The 21,698-nt window shown below is 34.3% G+C and overlaps 1 protein-coding gene across 4 annotated transcripts in view; it reads right to left on the bottom strand.

The window, feature by feature from the left end:
- The window catches only part of KMT2E (lysine methyltransferase 2E (inactive)), a 94,694-nt gene that overhangs the window by 20,472 nt on the left and 52,524 nt on the right, over positions 1-21,698 (bottom strand). For all 4 annotated transcript variants that reach the window (XM_043872121.1, XM_043872122.1, XM_043872123.1 and 1 more), the window contains 9 exons: positions 21,201-21,259; positions 20,103-20,275; positions 16,946-16,984; positions 11,761-11,988; positions 11,192-11,322; positions 10,079-10,196; positions 8,965-9,074; positions 3,952-4,216; positions 2,319-2,417 (listed from right to left, as the gene is read on the bottom strand). In XM_043872121.1, the coding sequence (XP_043728056.1) occupies positions 2,319-2,417; positions 3,952-4,216; positions 8,965-9,074; positions 10,079-10,196; positions 11,192-11,322; positions 11,761-11,988; positions 16,946-16,984; positions 20,103-20,275; positions 21,201-21,259 (1,222 nt within the window). The remainder of the gene's footprint in view (positions 1-2,318; positions 2,418-3,951; positions 4,217-8,964; positions 9,075-10,078; positions 10,197-11,191; positions 11,323-11,760; positions 11,989-16,945; positions 16,985-20,102; positions 20,276-21,200; positions 21,260-21,698) is intronic.

Genomic DNA, 21,698 nt, shown 5'->3' with positions numbered 1-21,698 from the left:
GTTCCTCAAAAAATTAAAACTATGATCCAGCAATTCCATTTCTCAGTATTTAAAGGAAACAAAACCACTAATTTGAAAAGATACATGTATCCCAATGTTCACAGCAGCATTATTTATAATTGTCAAGATACAGAAGCAACCTAAGTGTCCATCAACAGATAAATGGATAAAGATGTGATACAGACATGCACGTGCATACACACACCAATGGAATACTATTCACCCATAAAAAATGAAAATTTGCCATTTATAGCAACATGAATGGACTTGGAGGATATTATGCTAAGTGAAGTAAGTCAGAGGAAAACAAATACTCTTATGTTATCACTTATATGTGGAATCTAAAAAATACAACTGGTGAATATAAGAAAAAAGCAGACTCATAGATATAAAAAACAAACTAGTAGTTACCAGTGGGGAGGTGGAGAAATATAATGGTAGGGGATTAAGAGGTTCAAACTGCTAGGTATAAAATAAGCTATAAAGATATAATGTACAACACAGGGAATATAGCCAATGTCCTGTAATAACTATAAATGGAGTTAAACATTTAAAAATTATGAATCACTATATTGTACACCTGTAGCTTATTTAACACTGTACCTCAACTATACTTCAATAAAAAAATTTCACACCCCTTCAAGATGCCAGACAAATTCCTAATACTGACATTTGTTTCATCCTATGAAAAATACTGATATTAAAATGAGTATGCTAAAATAGATACAAAAACATGAAGTATTCATTTGTCAATATAGCATACTAGTAGACAAAATCAGGACAAAAATGGATTCCCAAGAAAGCATTTTTATCTACCTATTCAAAGTTCCATCATGTTCAATAAAAGGCATTTGTATTTTCTACTGGGATCTGAAAATGAGAATGTTATGGGTTTCCCTAACTTTTGCAATACTAAAAGAAGAAAGTATTTTTAAATCAACCCCAGAGTCATATAACAAATCTCCATGTTTGAGTTTCTTTTTTTTTCCCCATTGCCCATCTCCAGCCCCCATCCCCACCCCCACCGTCCCCAAGCACTGTTATATCCTTTAGAGCCATATTTTTACCAGACGCATGTCTCAAACAGAAACCAGTCATAGCATAAAGTGATCTTCTTAAAGCTTCTCCAGGATTATTGCAAAGACAAGGCTGTGGCAATTGTGGAATGAAACAGGCCAATATTGAAAATCAAGTTAAAAAAGGGCCACAGGTATTTGGGATGGGTACAAGTAATTTATTAGATGTAACTGAATCTTAGAAAAGGATCAAGATAATTTCTCTAGGTAGAGGTAAAACTCTTTTTTCTTTATAAGCAACCACCAATACTTTTTCTCCTTTGTTTTCCTTCTCTCCTATTCCTAACACTACCCTTGTCCTATCAGAGCAGTGCTTCTGAAACCCTGAGGCTGTGGAACAGTTTGGCATCGCTTTTGCAGTTTTGAATATCAACAATACATCAATGTTAGAGGAATGACCATCAAGGCAACAAAACAGTTATATTAAGCAGGCCTACAAATGACCAAAATCCAAAGATACTACCACTAAGTATAGTGACACCTGAGAGTCCATGAAACACAACATGAAGATCACTGAAACAGGAAATGAGGAAGTATATAAAAAGGGAGTGGGGAAAACCCACACTAAGATCATCAGTTGGTAAATAAAGATATTTTCAAATCTTAAGGCAAACTATACCACAGTATTTTCTTAACTTGCCTAGACATTATATCAATTGCTAAAATACCATGGATTTTTAAGAAAATATCTTGTCCTAGCTTTTATACAGGTATTTGCAAATAAATAGTACAAGGAGTATAAATGCCAAACTTATTTTAATGAAAACCTTATGATAGCAGTATGAGATACAAAAATAGCAGTTGCCAGTATCTTTTTGCATAAATCATGTTAGTGCTTTTATAATCTTTTATTTTTTTTTATAATCTTTTAAACTCCATTTTTGTTTTACATTAAATTATGAAGAAAAAAGATACATTTAAATAATAAAAAACATTTTGAACAGTAATTCTGGCATTAAAATTTATTAACAGTACACTGCTTCAAAAATGTTAAAAGTATTTCATAAATGTTACAAAGTCTAAATTGTCTAGTGAACATACAGTAAAAATACAAAAGATTAGTGGAAGTTACTTGAATGGTAATGACAAAGCCAAACAGAAATGCTCGGTGACACCATCCTGTTTGCTAATTTCAAAGAACAGGGTAAAGGCCCACCTAAAGGCAGCAACAAGTATTCTGGGAAGAACAATGTCACTAAACACAAGTGACAGCGTGAAGCTGCTACTGGCCTTCCAACTTACCATCTTCCTTTTCCTCTCTGCAATCTGTTCCTCAGACTCCATTTCTACCTCATTGCTGATGGGAGTTTTTTCTTCTATATCATCAATAAAATCTGGTTCCTGAAAGATGGAAATGACTGCTTTAAGCATCTACTCCTCCATCTACAAACTAGACACACTGAACAATGTAATTTAAATAACTTTCATCCTGAACTAATTAAACATAAAAATTGTTCTTAAGCTCATTTCAGAAACTTATAACTGGTTTCTTAATTCAGAAAACTTTTCAAAATCCTTCAATCAAATAATGTTGTTTTTTAAAAATTCTAGTCAATAATATTCTTTTATCTATAGAGACCACAAAGCCTTAGGTTTATATTCTTCCCAATACATAAACATATATATTATTTCACAAAACCTAGTGCCCACATATACCAAGTGCTCGGTAAATATCTGTTCAATTTAAAACTTAAGGGAAACTTATGAAAATAAGACACTGGAGATGAATAAAATCTTAATCTTCACATTTAAAAGGTCTTTCCACTTGTTTAGAGGGCATATAACAAAATACTTTGTGAAGTATTTGTGAAGCAGAAGAATAGGCCAAACTCTTTCCCCAAATTTATCTTACATATTTTAAATAGAATTTCCTCTCAAAAATCTTATGTCACACTTACAGAATTGATTTCATTATGTCCCAAATATTGGGCTTCCCATGTGGCGCTAGCTATAAAGAACCTACGTCCTGCTAGCCAATGCAGGAGACCTAAGAGACGGGTTTGATCTCTGGGTCAGGAAGATCCCCTGGAAGGGGGAATGACAACCCACTCCAGTATTCGTGCCTGGAGAATCCTATGGACAGAGGAGCTAGGCGGGCTATAGTCCCTAGGGTCGCAAAGAGTCGGACATGACTGAAGTGACTTAGCAAGCACATATGCATGCATGTTCCAAATTAAAAGAAACATTATGGCTTAAGACTTTTAGAGTTCTTAATAAATAAGAACATTTATTATAAACATAAGAACAGTGTCATCTGGAAAAAATGTTTAAATTACCCAGTCTTAGAAAAATCTTATATTCACTTCTACAAGAATTTGCTGTGTGAGCTGTTCCTTAATAGTTTAACAAATATTGTACAAATTCTAGCAGAATTTGTGTTCTATAAGTATACTTCATTAAATAATAGAATGAACTTAATTTTAAGCCATTTTACATTAAGTTTAAAATATGACAAATTAATTTTCTTCTGTTAATTTCTGTCATCAAGAGTCAGTAGAGGACTTCCCTAGTGGTACAGTAGATAACAAACTGCCTGCCAATGCAGGGGACACAGGTTTGATCCCTGGTCTGGGAAGATTCCACATGCGGTGGAGCAACTAACCCCAGGTACCACAACTACTGGAGTCTGTGTCTAGAGCCCACGAGCCACAACTACTGAGGCTGTTTGCCTAGAATCTGTGCTCCACAACAAGAAAAGCCACTGCAGTGAGAAGCCCATGCACCACAATGAAGAGTAGCCCCCACTTCTCATAACAAGAGAAGCCTGCACTTATCAACAAAGACTCAGTACAAGCAAAAATAAAAATACATACATAACTAAAATGTGGAGGGAAAAAAACCACCCAGTTAGTCCTAAAATAAAAAGATTCAGTACCTGATTATTGGATACTGATAGTCTCAGCGGAGAAAGCTTTCTCTGTTTAGTTTCTGGGCTCTTCATTTTGTTCGTTGTTCCTTCACAATCCAGAGTAATATTCTGATTTTGTGTGTCTTTTTCTTTTGAAATATCCTTTTCTTTTTTGCCTTTCTTCCTTCTGGTCTCATAACCGCTATTGATGTTCTCCGTGGATTCAGAACTACGTTTCAGAACAGGGCACTCTGAATTTTCTTTGAGGCATGCACAATCCACCTTGTACTTACTGGAAAGAAAATCACTTAAATATTTATTCAAGACATAAACTGTAAAATTTCCTAATCCATCTTAAGCTGTATCTCTACAAAACTCTATGCTATTACTAATCATAAGCACTCCTTTTCACTAATTTTCATCCCTGGTTAACTATGACAAAATAAATTTTATTTTCTCATAAAACCAATATAAAAGTTAAAAGAACCAATCATAAGGATCACCAGTGATGGTTTATAGAAGGAAAAAAACAAAACTGTAAGCTAAAACTGAGTCTTAAGTAAAATGATACCATGGCTTATATCAAGGCCAAAAGTTTACTTCAGCGTGTTATAAAATATATATGCAGAATATGATAAATACTCTAAATCTGACTTAAATTAAAAAATGCTAGGTAAATAAATACCAAACCTTAACTAGTTTGTCTTAAATAATTTCAATAACCAGAGTTCTTTAAAAAGCTACCCTGAAAAAAAACTGAGTCTTAATTCCTTTTGCCCTTACGTATTCCCTCTTTCAAATAAATGGAAGCTTGAAAAATAATTGCATTCTCTTATCTTCACAGTAGTGATAGTCATTACTCCAATTTTACAGATGAGATTAAAACTCAGAGGGTTAGTATCTTGTCCAAAGTCATACATTAAGTAGTAGGGAAGACATTCAAATACAGGTCTATCTGAGTCCAAAGACCACACTTTGAGCTCTTCAATTTTCTTAACTTTCTGCCTTCTATATGTCTACCACCAAGATTTATTAGTTCATTTCCTGGATACAGGTTGAACGCCAAAACTGGAGCTACACAATAAGGGAAGTCTCCCACTTTGCATGTTTTGAATAGTTTAATGTTTGTTCATGACTTTACTTTCACTTTTCACTTTCATGCATTGGAGAAGGAAACAGCAACCCACTCCAGTGTTCTTGCTTGGAGAATCCCAGGGATGGGGGAGCTAGGTGGGCTGCCATCTATGGGGTCGCACAGAGTTGGACACAGCTGAAGTGACTTAGCAGCAGCAGCAAAATATAAAATAATTTATTTTTCCAAGTTTCTAATAGTCCTGCTCATCTCATGTTCAATACTGGTTCAGTTCAGTTCAGTGGCTCAGTAGTGTCTGACTCCCTGCAACCCCATGGACCGCAGCACACCAGGCCTCCCTGTCCATCACCAATTCCCCGAGTTTACTCAAACTCATGTCCATCAAGTCGGTGATGCCATCCAATCATCTCATCCTCTGTCATCCCCTTCTCCTCCTGCCTTCAAATTTTCCCAGCATCAAGGTCTTTTCTAAAGAGTCAGTTTTTAGCATCAGGTGGCCAAAGTATTGGAGTTTCAGCTTCAACATCAGTCCTTCAAATGAATATTCAGGACTGATTTCCTTTAGGATGGACTAACTGGATCTCCTTGCAGTCTAAGGGACTCTCAAGAGTCTTCTTCAACACCACAGTTCAAAGCCATCAATTTTTCGGTACTAACCATTCTTTATAGTCCAACTCTCACATCCATACATGCCTACTGGAAAAACCATAGCCCTGACTAGACGGACCTTTGTTGGCAAAGTAATGTCTCTGCTTTTTAATATGCTGTCGAGGCTGGTCATAACTTTTCTTCCAAGGAGTAAGTGCCTTTTAATTTCATGGCTGCAGCCACCATCTGCAGTGATTTTGGAGCCCAAGAAAATAAAGTCTGCCACAGTTTCCCCATCTATCTGCCATGAAGTAATGGGATCGGATGCCATGATCTTAAGTTTTTTGAATGCTGAGCTTTAAGCCAACTTTTTCACTCTCCTCTTTCACCCTCATCAAGAGGCTCTTTAGTTCTTCTTCACTTTCTGCCATAAGGGTAGTGTCATCTGCATATCTGAGGTTATTGATATTTCTCCCGGCAACCTTGATTCCAGCTTGTGCTTCATCCAGCCCAGCACTGCTCATGATATACTCTGCATATAAGTTAAATAAGCAGGGTGACAATATATAGCCTTGACGCACTCCTTTTCCTATTTGGAACCAGTCTGTTGTTCCATGTCCAATTCTAACTGTTGCTTCCTGACCTGCATACAGATTTCTCAAGAGGCAGCTCAGGTGGTCTGGTATTCCCATTGCTTTCAGAATTTTCCAGTTTATTGTGGTCCACACAGTCAAAGACTTTGGCATAGTCAATAAAGCAGAAATAGATGTTTTTCTGGAACTCTCTTGCTTTTTCAATGATCCAATGGATGTTGGCAACTTGATCTCTGGTTCCTCTGACTTTTCTAAAACTAGTTTCAACATCTGGAAGTTCACGGCTCACATATTGTTGAAGCCTGGCTTGGAGAATTTTAAGCGTTACTTTACCAGCGTGTGAGATGAGTGCAATTGTGTGGTAGTCTGAGCATTCTTTGGCATTGCCTGTCTTTGGGACTGGAATGAAAACTGACCTTTTCCAGTCCTGTGGCCACTGCTGAGGTTTCCAAATTGGCTGACATACTGAGAGCAGCACTTTCACAGCATCATCTTTTAGGATTTGAAATAGCTCAACTGGAATTCCATCACCTCCACTAGCTTAGTTCGCAGTGATGCTTCCTAAGGCCCACTTCAGTCCGCATTCCAGAATATCTGGCGCTAGGTGAGTGATCACACCATTGTGATTATCCGGGTCATGAAGATCTTTTTTGTACAGTTCTGCTGTGTATTCTTGCCACCTCTTCTTAATATCTTCTGCTTCTGTTAGGTCCATACCATTTCTGTCCTTTGTTGAGCCCATCTTTGCATGAAATGTTCCCTTGGTATCTCTAATTTTCTTGAAGAGATCTCTAGTCTTTCCCATTCTATTGTTCTCCTCTATTTCTTTGCACTGATCAGTGATCAACACTGGTAGAAAGATACAAAATCAAACTGCCTAATTCTATGAATCAAGGATAGAATTCAAACATTATGCTCTACCCTTCAACTCTCCAAATCAGGTATTAATAGAAACTAACTCTTTCTGGGTATTTTCTTTGTGATTTTAGGAAAGTAGAACTGCAAACAGTAACAGTGGCAACAAGTAATATTTATTCAGCACTTATTTTGTACCAGGAACTGTTTGAAACCTTTTACATGTGTTAACTTATTCTTCTAAACATTCCTGTAAGGTGGTATTATTCTCATAATGAGGTAGAGAGATGACGAAACTGGTTCAAGGTTATATAACTAATATAAGTCACTGAGCTAGGATTTGAAACCAGAGAGTCATATTATAAAATGTTTGTGTTTTTACCCACTACGGGAAACAATCTCTCAAAGCAATGAGCAAAGAGCAATTATGCTAAATTTCCCACCTTGAGGGGGGAGGTGGGGGGGAGTGGGGGGCGGTGGGAAGAAAGAGCCAAAAAGGAAATACTTTAGTTATCAGGAGAAATCTGACTCCAACAATCAAGTAGAGATGCATACTGAAGAAGGAGAGATTTCAATGACAGCAAACATAATGGGCATTAAAAATGTCTCCGTGTAAAACAGATACCACACAAACTTTTAAAGATACTACGTGGATTAACTTTGATTTTTTAAGTTGTAAAGAAGTGCTGCAAGGAAGTAAAAGTATGGGAATATAAACTGGTCATGCATCCTTATCTGGTAAAAACTGAGTTTGGACACATTCTACAACCTAACAATTCTACCTCTAGGTGCCTATCATGGGGAGAACATGTACACATGCAGCATTTTTTGTAAATCTAAAGGCCCACCAATAATGGAATGGATAAATAACATCAGCAGTGAAAGTAATGAACTAAAGCTACATATAACAAAAGAACTGAATCTCATGAAAGTAATGAACGAGAAAAGATAAATGCAAAATAATACAGATTGTAACTTACATAAATTTTTAACACATACAAAATTACTGGTTACTATTTAGGGACATCTAAAGACATAGTAAAAACATTAAACTCACCAAATTAAAGATGGCAGTTATCTCTGGTGAAAGAGGGAAGAGAAATGCAATCTGGCTGCTAAACACGAGGGCCTTCAGTGGACAGTGGTTTGTTTTCTTAATTTGGAAAGTAGGCACATGGACTTTTTTGGGGGGAGCACACAGCTTGCAGGATCCCAGTTCCCTGAACAGGGACTGAACCCAGGCCATGGCAGCTAAAGCCCAGAATCCTAACCACTAGGTTACCAGGGAACTCCCTACAGGGACCTGTGTATTACTATTTTTTACAGTAAGCTTTTTGAAAATTTAAATTGAAGTTTTTATACTCAGAATTAACTTTTCTTACCCCCTAGTGTTTCAGAACAATAGTTCTCAGAGTTTCCTTGCAGGATCTCCACAAACCCTTTCAATTTACATTGCAAAGAAAATTTGGCACAATTTTTCTTTTCTTTTGAGGGGCAAAAAGTGAAATCATCCATTTCTATTGATTAACCAAATTAATTGAATGACTAAAATTGCACACCCTACCTAAAATACAAGAAAGAAAAGGAAAAAATTCTCACATAAACAATGTCAGTATTGCTCAATTAGGATTACAAATTATTATACTATAAGCATTACATTAACAACAATAAATAAGAAAATTTAGAATAAATTTTAGAATAAAATTTTATTTTTTAGAATAAATAAATAAGAAAAACTTAGAAGAGTTAAGCAACCATGCTATAATGGAAGCTAATACCAAAATGTTTGTTTCCAAGTATTTTAAATTGCCTAATGGTAAGTAAAAATAAAATGCTATAAAAGTAATGACAATACCCATATTTTTATAGGGACATTCAGAAATTATTTCAAAACAACAGACTTGAACTTACCAATTCCCATAGTCAAAATCAAAGGCAATAGTAATTTCGGTTCCCTTTGGAATACTTTGTATAGAATAAATGTAAAGATGTATGGTTCCATCTTCAATTTCATGCCTCACCTGTTAGTTAAAAGAATACTTTTATATTTCCAGAAGGAGTTTTGTATCTCTATAAATTATTTTCTACCTTTAGAAGCATCTCATCTTGCAATTTTAAAAACTATTCTTTTCAAAGTAATTCAAAATACAACATGGAAAATATGCTATTAATTGTAAGACTTGTACATTTATTATCAACTGGGAAGGAGGTATACATCAATGCAAGTTTGATACAGGCTCTAGTAGCATCAAAATGAAAATACCCTATTTCATCAGTTCTATGATGCACATTTTTTCACCTTTTAACATCTCTTAATTAGAGTTTTACAACTGATGGCATCTTTGATTTAATGAAAAGAAGTAATGATACAATTTATAAGTAAACAGTTAAAGTACAGTTTAACACTATACTTTTCTACAGTACACCCTGTTCCAGGTACATAGTCTACACGCATTAAATCCTTTAGTCCACATAGTATCTTTTTACAAATAAAACTGAAGCACAGACAAGGATGCAAAGCTAGTTAAGTCAAATAGAAGACATGAACCTATAAGTCTGGCTTCAAACCCTATACTCTTAGCTATAACATTATATAACTATAAAATGTTTATTTTGGTATGAGAAAAAACAAACCAGAAATATTTTATATACCACTTCTAAATCACAACTTAAAAAAAAAAACTATAGAAGCACATATAAAATCAACTTTAGCTTTCAGCTTTGTCATCAAGTTTGAGCAAATCAGAGCATATATTTGACTCATAAATAGAGCTTCCAGAACAGAGAAGTCCAACAGTTTTTCTTAGAATGAACATCACCATTTCTTCAATGTGCAAAGTAACTGAAGACCTCACAGCCAGTATCATCTTAATTTTTATAATGGAAAGATGCTAGGCACTAGAAAATGCATCAATGGATACAAACTGGTGATCTTTTTTGGCCACCAGACTTCTGTGCTTAATTAAATACTCAAGTTCCATACATTCCCTACCCCTGCCTCCCCAAAGGATTTATGTATGCTTACCTCTGCATTGGGTGTACAAGAACGCCTGATGAACCGAGCTTCATTCCCAAAAGTCCTTGCATCAACACACATTTCTAGGCCATGAAATTTAGAATAGAATAAAACAAAAGGGTATGGTCTACAAAAAAAGAAATTCATTAGAACTATTAACATTTTGAATTTAAGAAATTTCTAAAAGACTCACATTAAGTAGGGAGGCCAAGATTTGAATACAGGCAATCTGATACCAGAATCCATTCTTAACCACTAGGCTAATTCATGCTAATAATATTTTTACCTGTTCCTATAACCTTACCTAAACCAAAGAAAATTAATTAGTTCAAGGTGGGAATTCAAATTTACAAACAATGATAAAAAGGGAATGACTACTGCCTTTACATAAGGATTCATAATGAGATGCGATTAAAGTTCCTATCACTCCATTTAAGTGTTTGAGTCACAGCATTGTTTCAGATCAAATCTGCTAAGTAAAAGGGAAAGATTTTTGTATATCTTTTGTAACTTAAGTAACACAAGTTATAACAATACAAAATACTTAAATAATTATAGTATATAGGTTGAGAATGTTATTTCCCTAGAGAGAGAAAAATACTTCCAGACCTCAGGGATGCAATGGCTATCATAAGATCACATCAATTCCCATCCCCCAAATCACAAATGATAGAAGAGGCCTCCAAAGTCCTTCCAGTACCAAGAAAGCCAGAGCTGAAAGTGGTGACAATAAAGTAAGACCACATCTAACATACTCTGATAAAAGAAGGACATGGTCACCAATGGTCTTTGCAGGTTCTAGCAAATCTAGATGGGAAAGGTTCCTTATAACATCAGGTAATCAGAGATTTTCATTACCTATACTGCTACAGTTTATTTTTAAGTAGATTGCTTTAAGACTGTCAACAAAATAGGATGGGTAAGATTCTAAGGAATGCATCTGCATCTTTTTTGTTGTTACATTTTATCATGGTTCAAAAGTTGTCATTAATCACTGTTCAACAACACTATAATTTTAAATATTAAATTGATCACTTAGAGAACAAAAAAACACATTATAGTTAAATTAGTCAAAAATTCAATACTTAACTATAGAAAACTAATATGGGAAAATAAATATACCTCTTAAAGAAATATCCATTTGCTTCAAACTGTTCTCTCAACATAAACTTCCCTCTGTACTCAATGATAAGTGCATCAGGAGGCAAATCTTTTGCAGATTTCAGGATCTTCTTATTTTTTTGTATATGGCTCTACAATGGGAGAAAAGTTAAGATTAACTAAACCAGATCGCTTCTGGACTTTCCTGGTGGTACAGTGGATAACAATTTGCCCACCAATGCAAGGGACACAGTTCAATCCCTGGTCTGGGAAGATTCCACATGCCTTGGAGCAACTAAGCTCATGAACCACAAGTACTGAGCCCATGTACTGCAACCACTGAAGCCTGCTGGCCTGGAGCCTGTGCTCGGCACTCACAGAAACCACTGCAGCAGTTTCTCTTTGAGCACTGCAGTGAAGAGTAACCCCTGCTTGCTGCAACTAGGGAAAGCCTGTGCGCAGCAATGAAGACCCAGCACAACCTAAACAAATAAATAAAATAAAACCAGACTGCATTCAGTCTAAATACTTAAAATACACAGTAGAAAAACATTTTTTTTCTATCATCTTCTGGCAAATGATGTATTTACCTCTACAGGAGGTTTGAAGATCAAATTGTTGGTATTCAAATCTGATTTAATCTCTTTTTTGTCATTTCCATTGCCCAATCTCAGAGCTATTCTTTGTGCCTCCCTCTGAACACCCTCACTATATTGGTTATTATTTGCCTCTTCATATTGATCCATCCACGCTTTGATTTTTGTCTCCCATCCAAAATTTGAAACATCAGATGAAGGATCAATCTCCGGAGCTGAGCCCTAAAATCACAGCAAACTGAGCATTAATATCTGGATTTTAAGTATTTATACACACACACACACACACACAGTGACAATCTATATAAAAGAATATAAACTAGAAATAATGATAGGCTTTCTAAGTAGGTCCCAGTGGGAAAGTGAGCAGCTTACATTTTATACTGATGCCAGACACATGGCTTGGAAAACTGAAGGAAGGGGAGTTAATCTGAACAGCAGAAAACTTTTTACTACTGTAGCCAAATTGGAGCTATCAATAAAACTACAACACCCCAAAATAGTCTACAGTTAAAAAAAGATAGCATATGAAAAACTTCTTTGAATCTACCACTATCTAGTCTATGCTCACAGTTGTATTTAACCAGAAAAAAAAAAATCTGCAATTATACGTAAACTATACATATTGCATATTAACTATAAACTTATTTTATGATGTAATACTTCAACTTTTACCATGTTTGTAACAAAAATATACTCTGATATCTTACTCTTGTGTAATTCCAAAATCTATAATGAATTGTCCACATGATAAATTTTACATAAGAATAAAATTCACTTCTCACAGAGTGTGAACAAGGACCTTTAAGCTTAAGTGCTTGCCCCCTCCATACCCCCATTTAAAACATTTAAGAATGCTAATCTTTCGAAACATCCCACCCTCGCCTTCTCCCAGAGTCCAAAAGTCTGTTCTGTACATCTGTGTCTCTTTTTCTGTTTTACATATAGGGTTATCATTACCATCTTTCTAAATTCCATATGTATGTGTTAGTATGCTGTAATGTTCTTTATCTTTCTGGCTTACTTCACTCTGTATAATGGGCTCCAGTTTCATCCATCTCATTAGAACTGATTCAAAAGAACAGCATCGAAACATGTACATCATCTATAGTGAAACAGATCACCAACCCAGGTGGGATGCATGAGACAAGTGCTCGGGCCTGGTGCACTGGGAAGACCCAAAGGAATCGGGTGGAGAGGGAGGTGGGAGGGGGGATCGGGATGGGGAATACATGTAACTCCATGGCTGATTCATGTCAATGTATGGCAAAAACCACTACAATATTGTAAAGTAATTAGCCTCCAACTAATAAAAATAAATGAAAAAAAAAAAAAAAAACGTTTAAGAATGCTAAATGCTACACCACAGCAATATCTTTTTTGATCCACCTCCTATAGTAATGAAAATTTAAAAAGCTGAACCTAACTGAACTCACTTTTGTGCACCAAAGAAAACCATAAACAAAACAAAAAAGACAACCTACAGACTGGGAGAAATGAAGTAACTTACAAGTAACTTACAAATGAAGTAACTGACAAGGGATTAATCTCCAAAATAAACAAACAGCTTATGCAGCTCAATTGGAAAAAAAAAAAAAATGGGCAGAAGATCTAAATAGACATTTCTCCAAAGACACACAGATGGCCAAAAAGCATGTGAAAGATGTTCAACATCACTAATCATTACAGAAATGCAAATCAAATGATGTTATCACCTCACACTGGTCTGAGAGGCCATCATCAAAAAGTCTATAAACAATAAATGCTGAAGAGGGTGTGGAGAAAACTGAATCCTCCAATCCTGTTGGTGGAAATGTAAATTGCTACAGCTGCTATTAAGGACAGCATGGACGGTCCATAAAAAGTAAAAATAGAGCTACCATACGATTCAGCAGTCCCACTCCTGGGCATATATCCAGAGAAAACCATAATCCGACAAGATACAGGCACCCCATTGTTCACTGCAGCACTATATACAATATCCAGGAATAGACAACCTAAATGTCTATCTACAAATGAATGGATAAAGAAGATGTGGTACATATATAAAATGAAATATTATTCAGCCCTAAAAAGAACAAAATATAATGCCATTTGCAGCAACATGGATGGAGAGACTGTCAGATTGAGCAAAATAAGACAGAGAAAGACAATTATGATGATATCACTTATATGTGGAATCTTAAAAATGGTACAAATGAATTTATTTACAAAACAGAAATAGAGTCACAGATGTAGAAAACAAATTTATGGTTACCAAGGGTGAAAGGGTCAGGGGAGGAATAAATAGGAAGATTGGGATTGACATATATACTGATATAAAATAGATAACTAAGAAGGACCTATTCAGTGTTCAATACTCTGGGAACTCTACTCAATACTCTATAATGACCTACATGGGAAAAGAATCTAAAAAAGAGTGTATATATGTATATGTAAAACTGATTCACTTTGCTGTATAGCAGAAGCACACCACTGTAAAACAATACTCCAATAAAAAAAAAAAAAAGAATGCTAAATGCCAAGTAGTGAAAAGTTACAACCTCTCAATAGATTTTATGAAACAAAAAGGGAATTCCTTTTCTCACTGGAATAAAATTTATAGAAAGGCATAATTACCACATTATTTTAAAAATTTATTAAAACCGGACTCCCTCAGTTATTTGTAATCTCAGGATGAAAATGAATTAATGCAGATAACAAAAACATATATTGTATCTTACTGATAGTATAATTCAAATTTATACTGAATTTATAATAGATTTAACACAAAGTTTCAATTAAGCTGTTTGTAAATGCTGTTCTGATTTCTACAGAACTGAACATCTTTATGAGAAGGTAACTTCCATAATGTGTACAACCTAATGTAAGTATGAAATTTTAAAATCACGTAAAGATTTCAAGAAAATTTTTATATATGCTTTATATATATATAAAATGTTTATATATGTGCATGTTAAACATGTACACGTGTACAGTAACACTTAAAATTTACCAACAGTCCACCTTATGTATAAGTAAATAAACTATTACAAAAAGTATCTTTTCTATAATGAAACAAACTATAGTAAGTTGTTCAGCTATTTGATAGGAGGTTTATTTTACTAATTGATATTTTATGGACTCATGAAACATTACATATTTTTGGCCTTTATTTATTTTTTTATTTTTCAGAGTTTTTCATAGTGAATATAATTTCTGTAATACAAAAATGTTTTTCATATATTACATACAGACACAAAAGTCTACAAGCACTTTTTTTAACTACCCATTATTTATTTATATCGAGGTACAGTTGATTCAGAATATTATATTAGTTTGAGGTGTATATCAGTGATTCAAAATTTTTATAGATTATACTTCACCTAAAGTTATTATATAATAGTGACTATATCCCCCGTGCTTATTATTATCCTTGTAGCTTATTTATTCCATACATAGTAGTTTGTAACTCCTAATCCTCTAACCCCCATCTTACCCTTGTCCCCTTCTCTCCCACTGGTAACCCACGAGTTTGTTCTCTGTAAGTCTGTTTCCATTTTGTTGTATTTATTCATATTGTTTAGATTCCATATGTGATAACATAAATACCTGTCTTTCTCTTACATGACTACATATTAAGATTTTTATCACCTCTATTAAAGAAATCTAGTCCATTTAAATTTTTTTCTTTTTTGCTCCCTTTTCAAAAAAAAAACTCCTCTACAGAAGAGGATCAGAGCTCTTCTATATCTCTTGAACCTTTTTCACATATGACAGAATCACTTATTGGAAATGTAATGATCATAAACAGACATCTTCAGGTTAAGGAAAAAATTTTCAAAGATGCACAAAGCATTTTGAAAGTTTTAATTCCTTAGTCAGTTCCTTACATAATAAATGAAAACATATTTCAGTTAAGTAAAAGATGTTCCTTCCTCATTAAGTCTGATATTCAGATTAAATAAAGTGGAAAGAAAGGAAAACCACTGAAGGATGAATAGATTCAAGAATTTAATATAAAACCCTTTTTCAGATCGTCACTCTGGCATCAGAAAAAATACCATAAATACAAATTTAACATGGTAAATATAAAATACCCAACTTTAACATATAAAGAACATTTTATAAAACTTTGGACTTGCAGTATGTTGCCAACACCATGTATTAACATTCTTAAGAAAAACAAATCATTTGACAGCTATTTAATGATCTGTCTTTCAGGAATGTGGGGTAATTAATAATTATTACACTTTATACTATGGGTACAACAGATACATTCTAACATTCTTCCCACATCCTATGTTAATATCTGCCAACTTGAGATACTTATTTTCCTTTACTACCTATCCTAGAAACCTAAGAGTAACATTCTTCCCACATCCTATTTTAATATCTGCCAACTTGAGATACTTATTTTCCTTTACTACCTATCCTAAAAATCTAAGAGTAACACTGTGTAGCTGACCTGTATCATCCAACACAAACCTATCTTTTAAGGGAAGGCAGAGTTGGAGGAGGGTGGGAGGGTTGGGGGGTGAGGGGCTGGGCTTGCTTCTCTCAGCAATCCTGGCCTCTACAAAATTAAGGATGTATACTAATTAATTCAAGGTACAAGTAACAAGTTTGTACTTACATGGTGAATCTATGTGATTTCAAAGTATTTTATAACTACTGACTTGACTAAATCCCTAGAATTCAAACTATGTAGAAGAGCAAAATTTCAAATTCCAAGTATGATTTTGCATTTATATGTCTGAAGGTGAAGGCGAAGTCACTCAGTCGGGTCTGACTCTTTGCAACCCCACAGACTGTAGCCTACCAGGCTCTTCCATCCATGGGATTTTCCAGGCAAAAGTACTGGAGTGGGTTGCCATTTCCTTCTCTAATTTTATATGTCTAGTATACTAAAAAAAAGTGGCACTAGAGACATGGAATACAATGATAAATGAAAAATGAATCAATATTAGAAATTACTTATGTATCCCTTTTTGTTTAATGTTAACAGTGTTAATAAACTTTAATCCAATTAGAATTCTCTATGGTCCCACTTCTTCCCACTTCATTTCATAAAGATAATAAGCAATGAAATGACACAGAATGGGGAGAGCATTAATGAAAGATTATGACCAAGCAACCACTTAGTAAGATTTTAGATACTTGACAATTGATAATTAGGGCTTAGATTCAATGTGTTTACCTTAACTCTTGATGATTTCCTAGATCCTTCACGAAAGGCCTGAAATAACACAGCATTCTGAGTTAGATCTTTAAAAACTGGATAAATTAATATCTAAGAATGAGCTCACTCAAGCTTTTTCTTGAAATTGCATAATTACACAAAATATGGTAAAAACCAATATAGCCAGAACTAAGGGAATATTGAAGTAAAATCATCTACTAGAACACTAAACTACTATTAAAAATAAATACAATGTAAAAACATGAAATTATGTATATATATTTAATGCTAAGAAAATGTCTAAATTTTCTATTTGCTCAATATTAAAATACAGTCATGGAAAAACACTTGATAAAAGCTGGAAGGTATTAAAAATATTATAGTAGTTTTAAGTCATGAGCAAAGATTTGGGGTGGTGATAAAACAATTTTGTTATTACCTTAATTTTCTAGGTCAACTAGCAAGTAATATTTGAGCACCTATTGGGACTCAGAACAATAAGCAATGTGGTAAACAGAACTGTACTTAACTAATATTTAATGGGAACTCTCTATTCTGCCACATTCTAAAGTGGAATTTAAGACTCACTTCACCACTCCACTCCACAAAGTGAGTGTATTTAGAGAGATTAACTCTGTATTTACAGAGATTAACAAACATTAAACCTAGAGTAAGCAATATAGTTCCAAATTTAAGTTCCAAGTTTGTGTGTAGACTGTATGTTGGAAGAGAGCAAGTTTTGTTAAAAGGAGGAGGAGGAGGAAGAGAAGCAGAAGCAGTAAGAGCAGCAAAGAATCTTCACATAAAACATGGGAAAAGAGCTAGGAACACAGAAAATGGATTTGTTCAGCCATATGGAAAACTGAACACAATTCTGGTACTAAAGAAATAAGAAAGAAGGCATGCAATAAGCAAAAATATGTCGCATTCAAAAAAAAACTAGTATACCACACTTGTACCTACTAAAAACAGTATGACGTAAGACTGGTTAAAAAACTGTAAAATTAGGTCATGAAAGTCAGTCAGATTTTAAGATTCTGGCTTAAATACTTTAAGATCTTCACTATGATGGAGGAATCTATGAAATACCTCTCAACAGGGAAGGGCTTCCCAGGTGGTGCCAAGACCCCACCTGCCAATGCAGGAGGCATAAGAGACATGGGTTTGATCCCTGGGTTGAGAAGATCCCCTGGAGAAGGAAATGACAACCCACTCCAGTATTCTTGCCTGGGAAATCCCATGGACAGAGGAGTTTGGCAGACCATGTTCCATCGGGTAGCAAAGAGGTGGACACAACTGAAGCAACTTAGCATGCAGAGAAGTGATATAAAACAGTATTTGTAGAAAATGTCATAACCAAGTGCAGAATGACTGAAGTGGAAAGAGGATAAAGTTGGAGAAATTAAAGAAGGTATTACTATACTACTATGAGGGAAGAGGGCATAGATTGGGTTTGTAGAAGCAAAAAGGAAGAAAAATAAGAACACAGCGAAGAGACATTCCAAAGGAAAAATCAAGAGTGAATGTCAAAGACTGAAGATGATTTACAGATTTTAAACCTGCATAATGGCTATGCAGCTGAAACAAAAGAAAAATCTGAAGTATGATGAAAGAAGATACAAGTTTGGTTTACAGAGGAAACACTGAAAGAAAATAATAAAAGAACATTTCTAAGTAATATGTGCAGACAATAATTTTATGAAAAAAATTAATATCAAGTGTAAAGAATTATTTTCAAGTAAAATCAGAAAATTTTAACAATTAATAAAATTTTTAAACTCCTAATATGTGGGTCACAATACACAATCTATGTCTCTAACAGTGTTAACACTTCATGTCAAAGCTCTGAATTGCTAAAACACCAACCAACACCTTACTAGGTGTTTGAGTATTTTTTAAATGTCATCTGTCCAGAATGTCTACTGTGAACACCATTCGCATTTTTAACAATCAGCCATAACAACAGGTTGAATAAAAAGCAAAATTAGATACATCTTTTTGCTGTGTATTTTTAACTACATATTGCCCCAATAGTAGTAAAAACATAACAGCAAAGCAAACTAGATCTTTATGCCCAGTTCTTAGATTTTTTTTCCTAATCCTTATCAAGTATTACTAATTCAGCATGAGAGAAAAAGATCGTTAATACCTAAACATGACTTCCTAAATTGTAAAATGCACTTAACAGATGATCTCTTCCTCTGTACACTACACTCTGAGATGAGGAAAGTAACAATGAAATAAAGCAGAATCTGATTAAGTGCTATAATAACAGGTTCAAGTGCCATGATGAAATATAAAGAAAGATGATCATTTTTGATAGGAGAAAAGCAAATTTCATTGAAAAAGTAGTGCTTCAGATGGGCCTCAAAGTAGAATAGGAGTTTAAAAGATAAAGACAGAGAAAAGAATACTCTAGTAATGAAAGGAACACTGTAAGTAAGGATAACATGTCAGAAAACAGAGGTAGAATTTGGTAACAATTGTATAGAGAAGCAAAATTAGAGAGACATATATGTGAAGACTACTAATAGTTAATCAAGACTACTAATAAATCAAGACTTATTTTAAATAGGAAGGTGAAATTAGAAAACGGAAAAATGTATTTAAAAGTACATGCTGCCTATTAAATAATCAAATATCATAAAGATTTACTCCAAAAAAACCAATGTTTAGGGGGGGTAAAACTTCATTTTATATCTAGGTATAATTTCACTCTTTACAGTTTTCTGCCATATCCTGGTGATATTTTAATACAAAAATTTAAGTGAGAAAAATCTAGATAGTAAGAAACTCAACAAATGTGTAGCCTTATAAAATGATTAAACATGATTCAGAAACAAACAGCTACAAACCTCTACCCGTTTATAAGCTACTACAAATTTACCACGCTTATTTCTGTTTTATAGAACGGCAACTTTCACTAAATCTTACCTTAAAACTTCTTTTGCATTTCTATAACTAGTCTCATCATAGTGATGATTTCAAAGCAGTTTGCAAACATTTTTCTCCACTCCATTTCAGTCTTTAAAATACATTAAAATTTTTTAATGAGTTTTTTAAAATTAAACTTGATCTTGCTACCTTTTCTAGCTATTAATACTATCCATAATTCTGTCTTTCCTGTAAAACTGTCACTCCCTGTCTAGTCATCCTCAAAACAGGAAAAACTTACTTTTTTACATTTTGAAATGTTCTGTTCCTTCTCCCCACTCTTCTTCCTTCTTTTATCACTGGCCTTAGGAGCCCGCGAGGCGGTCAGCGTGACCGACGTCGGGGTGTGCTGAAACGCAGTGTATAACTCCACGGGGACCTCGTCACCACTCTCAGTTGCACTGGTGTCACCATCTTCAAAGGCAAAATAAAAATTACTGCATAAATAATATTTCTATTTCAAACAATAAAATACCATTCTTCATGACAAACTATTATTTCTCTATCTTTCTGAAGAATAAACCTTTTCCCCCCACTTCCTCACTCATAGTAAGACACATTTAAATGCAAATTACAATGTATTTCTTAACCATTAAACTAGAAAGGATACAGAATCTGACAAGGTACTCAGATGGTGTGACCATGGGAAACAGACACCTACAAACATTGCCAGTGTCTGTAATTAAAAATTCTCTATGAAGGGGAATTGAGCCATATCTAGCAAAACTCTATATGCACTTATCCTTTTCACCCAGCAACCCCATATCTAGGGATCTATCCAAAGATAAAATGGGACACAAACCAAAAAAACACAAAAAACACCTTATCTAAAAGGGTTTCATTGACCTTCCTATTTGTAATAACAAAAACAAGACAAAACAAAAATGCTAGAAACAATTTAAATATCCATCAGTTAAAAAAAAACTTATTATTCAAAACCAGTTGTATTGGTGTTAACATGTTTTAAAAGCCACAGTGAAAGTTTAGCATATGTTACACCTTTAAATCCTATTCCTAAAAATAAAATAAATACTATCCCACGTGATCAACTAATGGATCACCATCTTTCTAAAGAACATATTTTACTTCTTTAAACCAATAGGTTATCTATGTGCACAAAGATATGATTTTAAATTTTTGTTTTCCGTATTTTCTAAAATAAATATTACTGTTCTATAAAATCTATAAAAAAGAATATTTAAAATGTATACCTGAGATAGTAAATTATACATATAACCAATGTTCATTAGCCAGGGGTTTACATCTGACTAAAAACATGCAGGCCACTTACTCTCTCAGTCATACTAAAGTTCATTTACTATAGATCCTTTTTACCTACCTGACATATTTTCCCTTTTCCGGCGTTGTAGTAGCACCGCCCTCTCTTTATCCAAACTCCTACATTAAAATATTAACATATTTATCAAACTTTCATAAATTTAGATATAAAGATCTGTTTTAAATGTGATAAAAACTTTATAATTTCTCCAGTGTTCTTATTGAAAAATGAACAACATAAATTATGTGTATTATCACTTGCCTTGCAGTTTAGATTTGATTAGCATAATTAGCAGTAGATGCCAGTTAACTGACTTTGTTGTGTTAAGAAAACAATTTTATACTTAGAAAACCAGACTCCTCCGTCCTTGGGGATTCTCCAGGCAAGAATACTGGAGTGGGTTGCCATGCCCTCCCCCCCCCCAAGGGATCTTCCCAACTCTGAGACTGAACCCAGGTCTCCGTTATTGCAGGCAGATTCTTGACCATCTGAGCCACCAGGGAAGCCCTACTTTTTCCCAAACTGAATATTTAAAACAAAAGTTTAGGGGGGAAATGG

This window comes from Cervus elaphus, chromosome 18, assembly GCF_910594005.1.
Source record: "Cervus elaphus chromosome 18, mCerEla1.1, whole genome shotgun sequence".
Lineage (NCBI taxonomy): Eukaryota > Metazoa > Chordata > Mammalia > Artiodactyla > Cervidae > Cervus > Cervus elaphus.
This window is presented reverse-complemented; position numbering and strand designations above follow the sequence as displayed.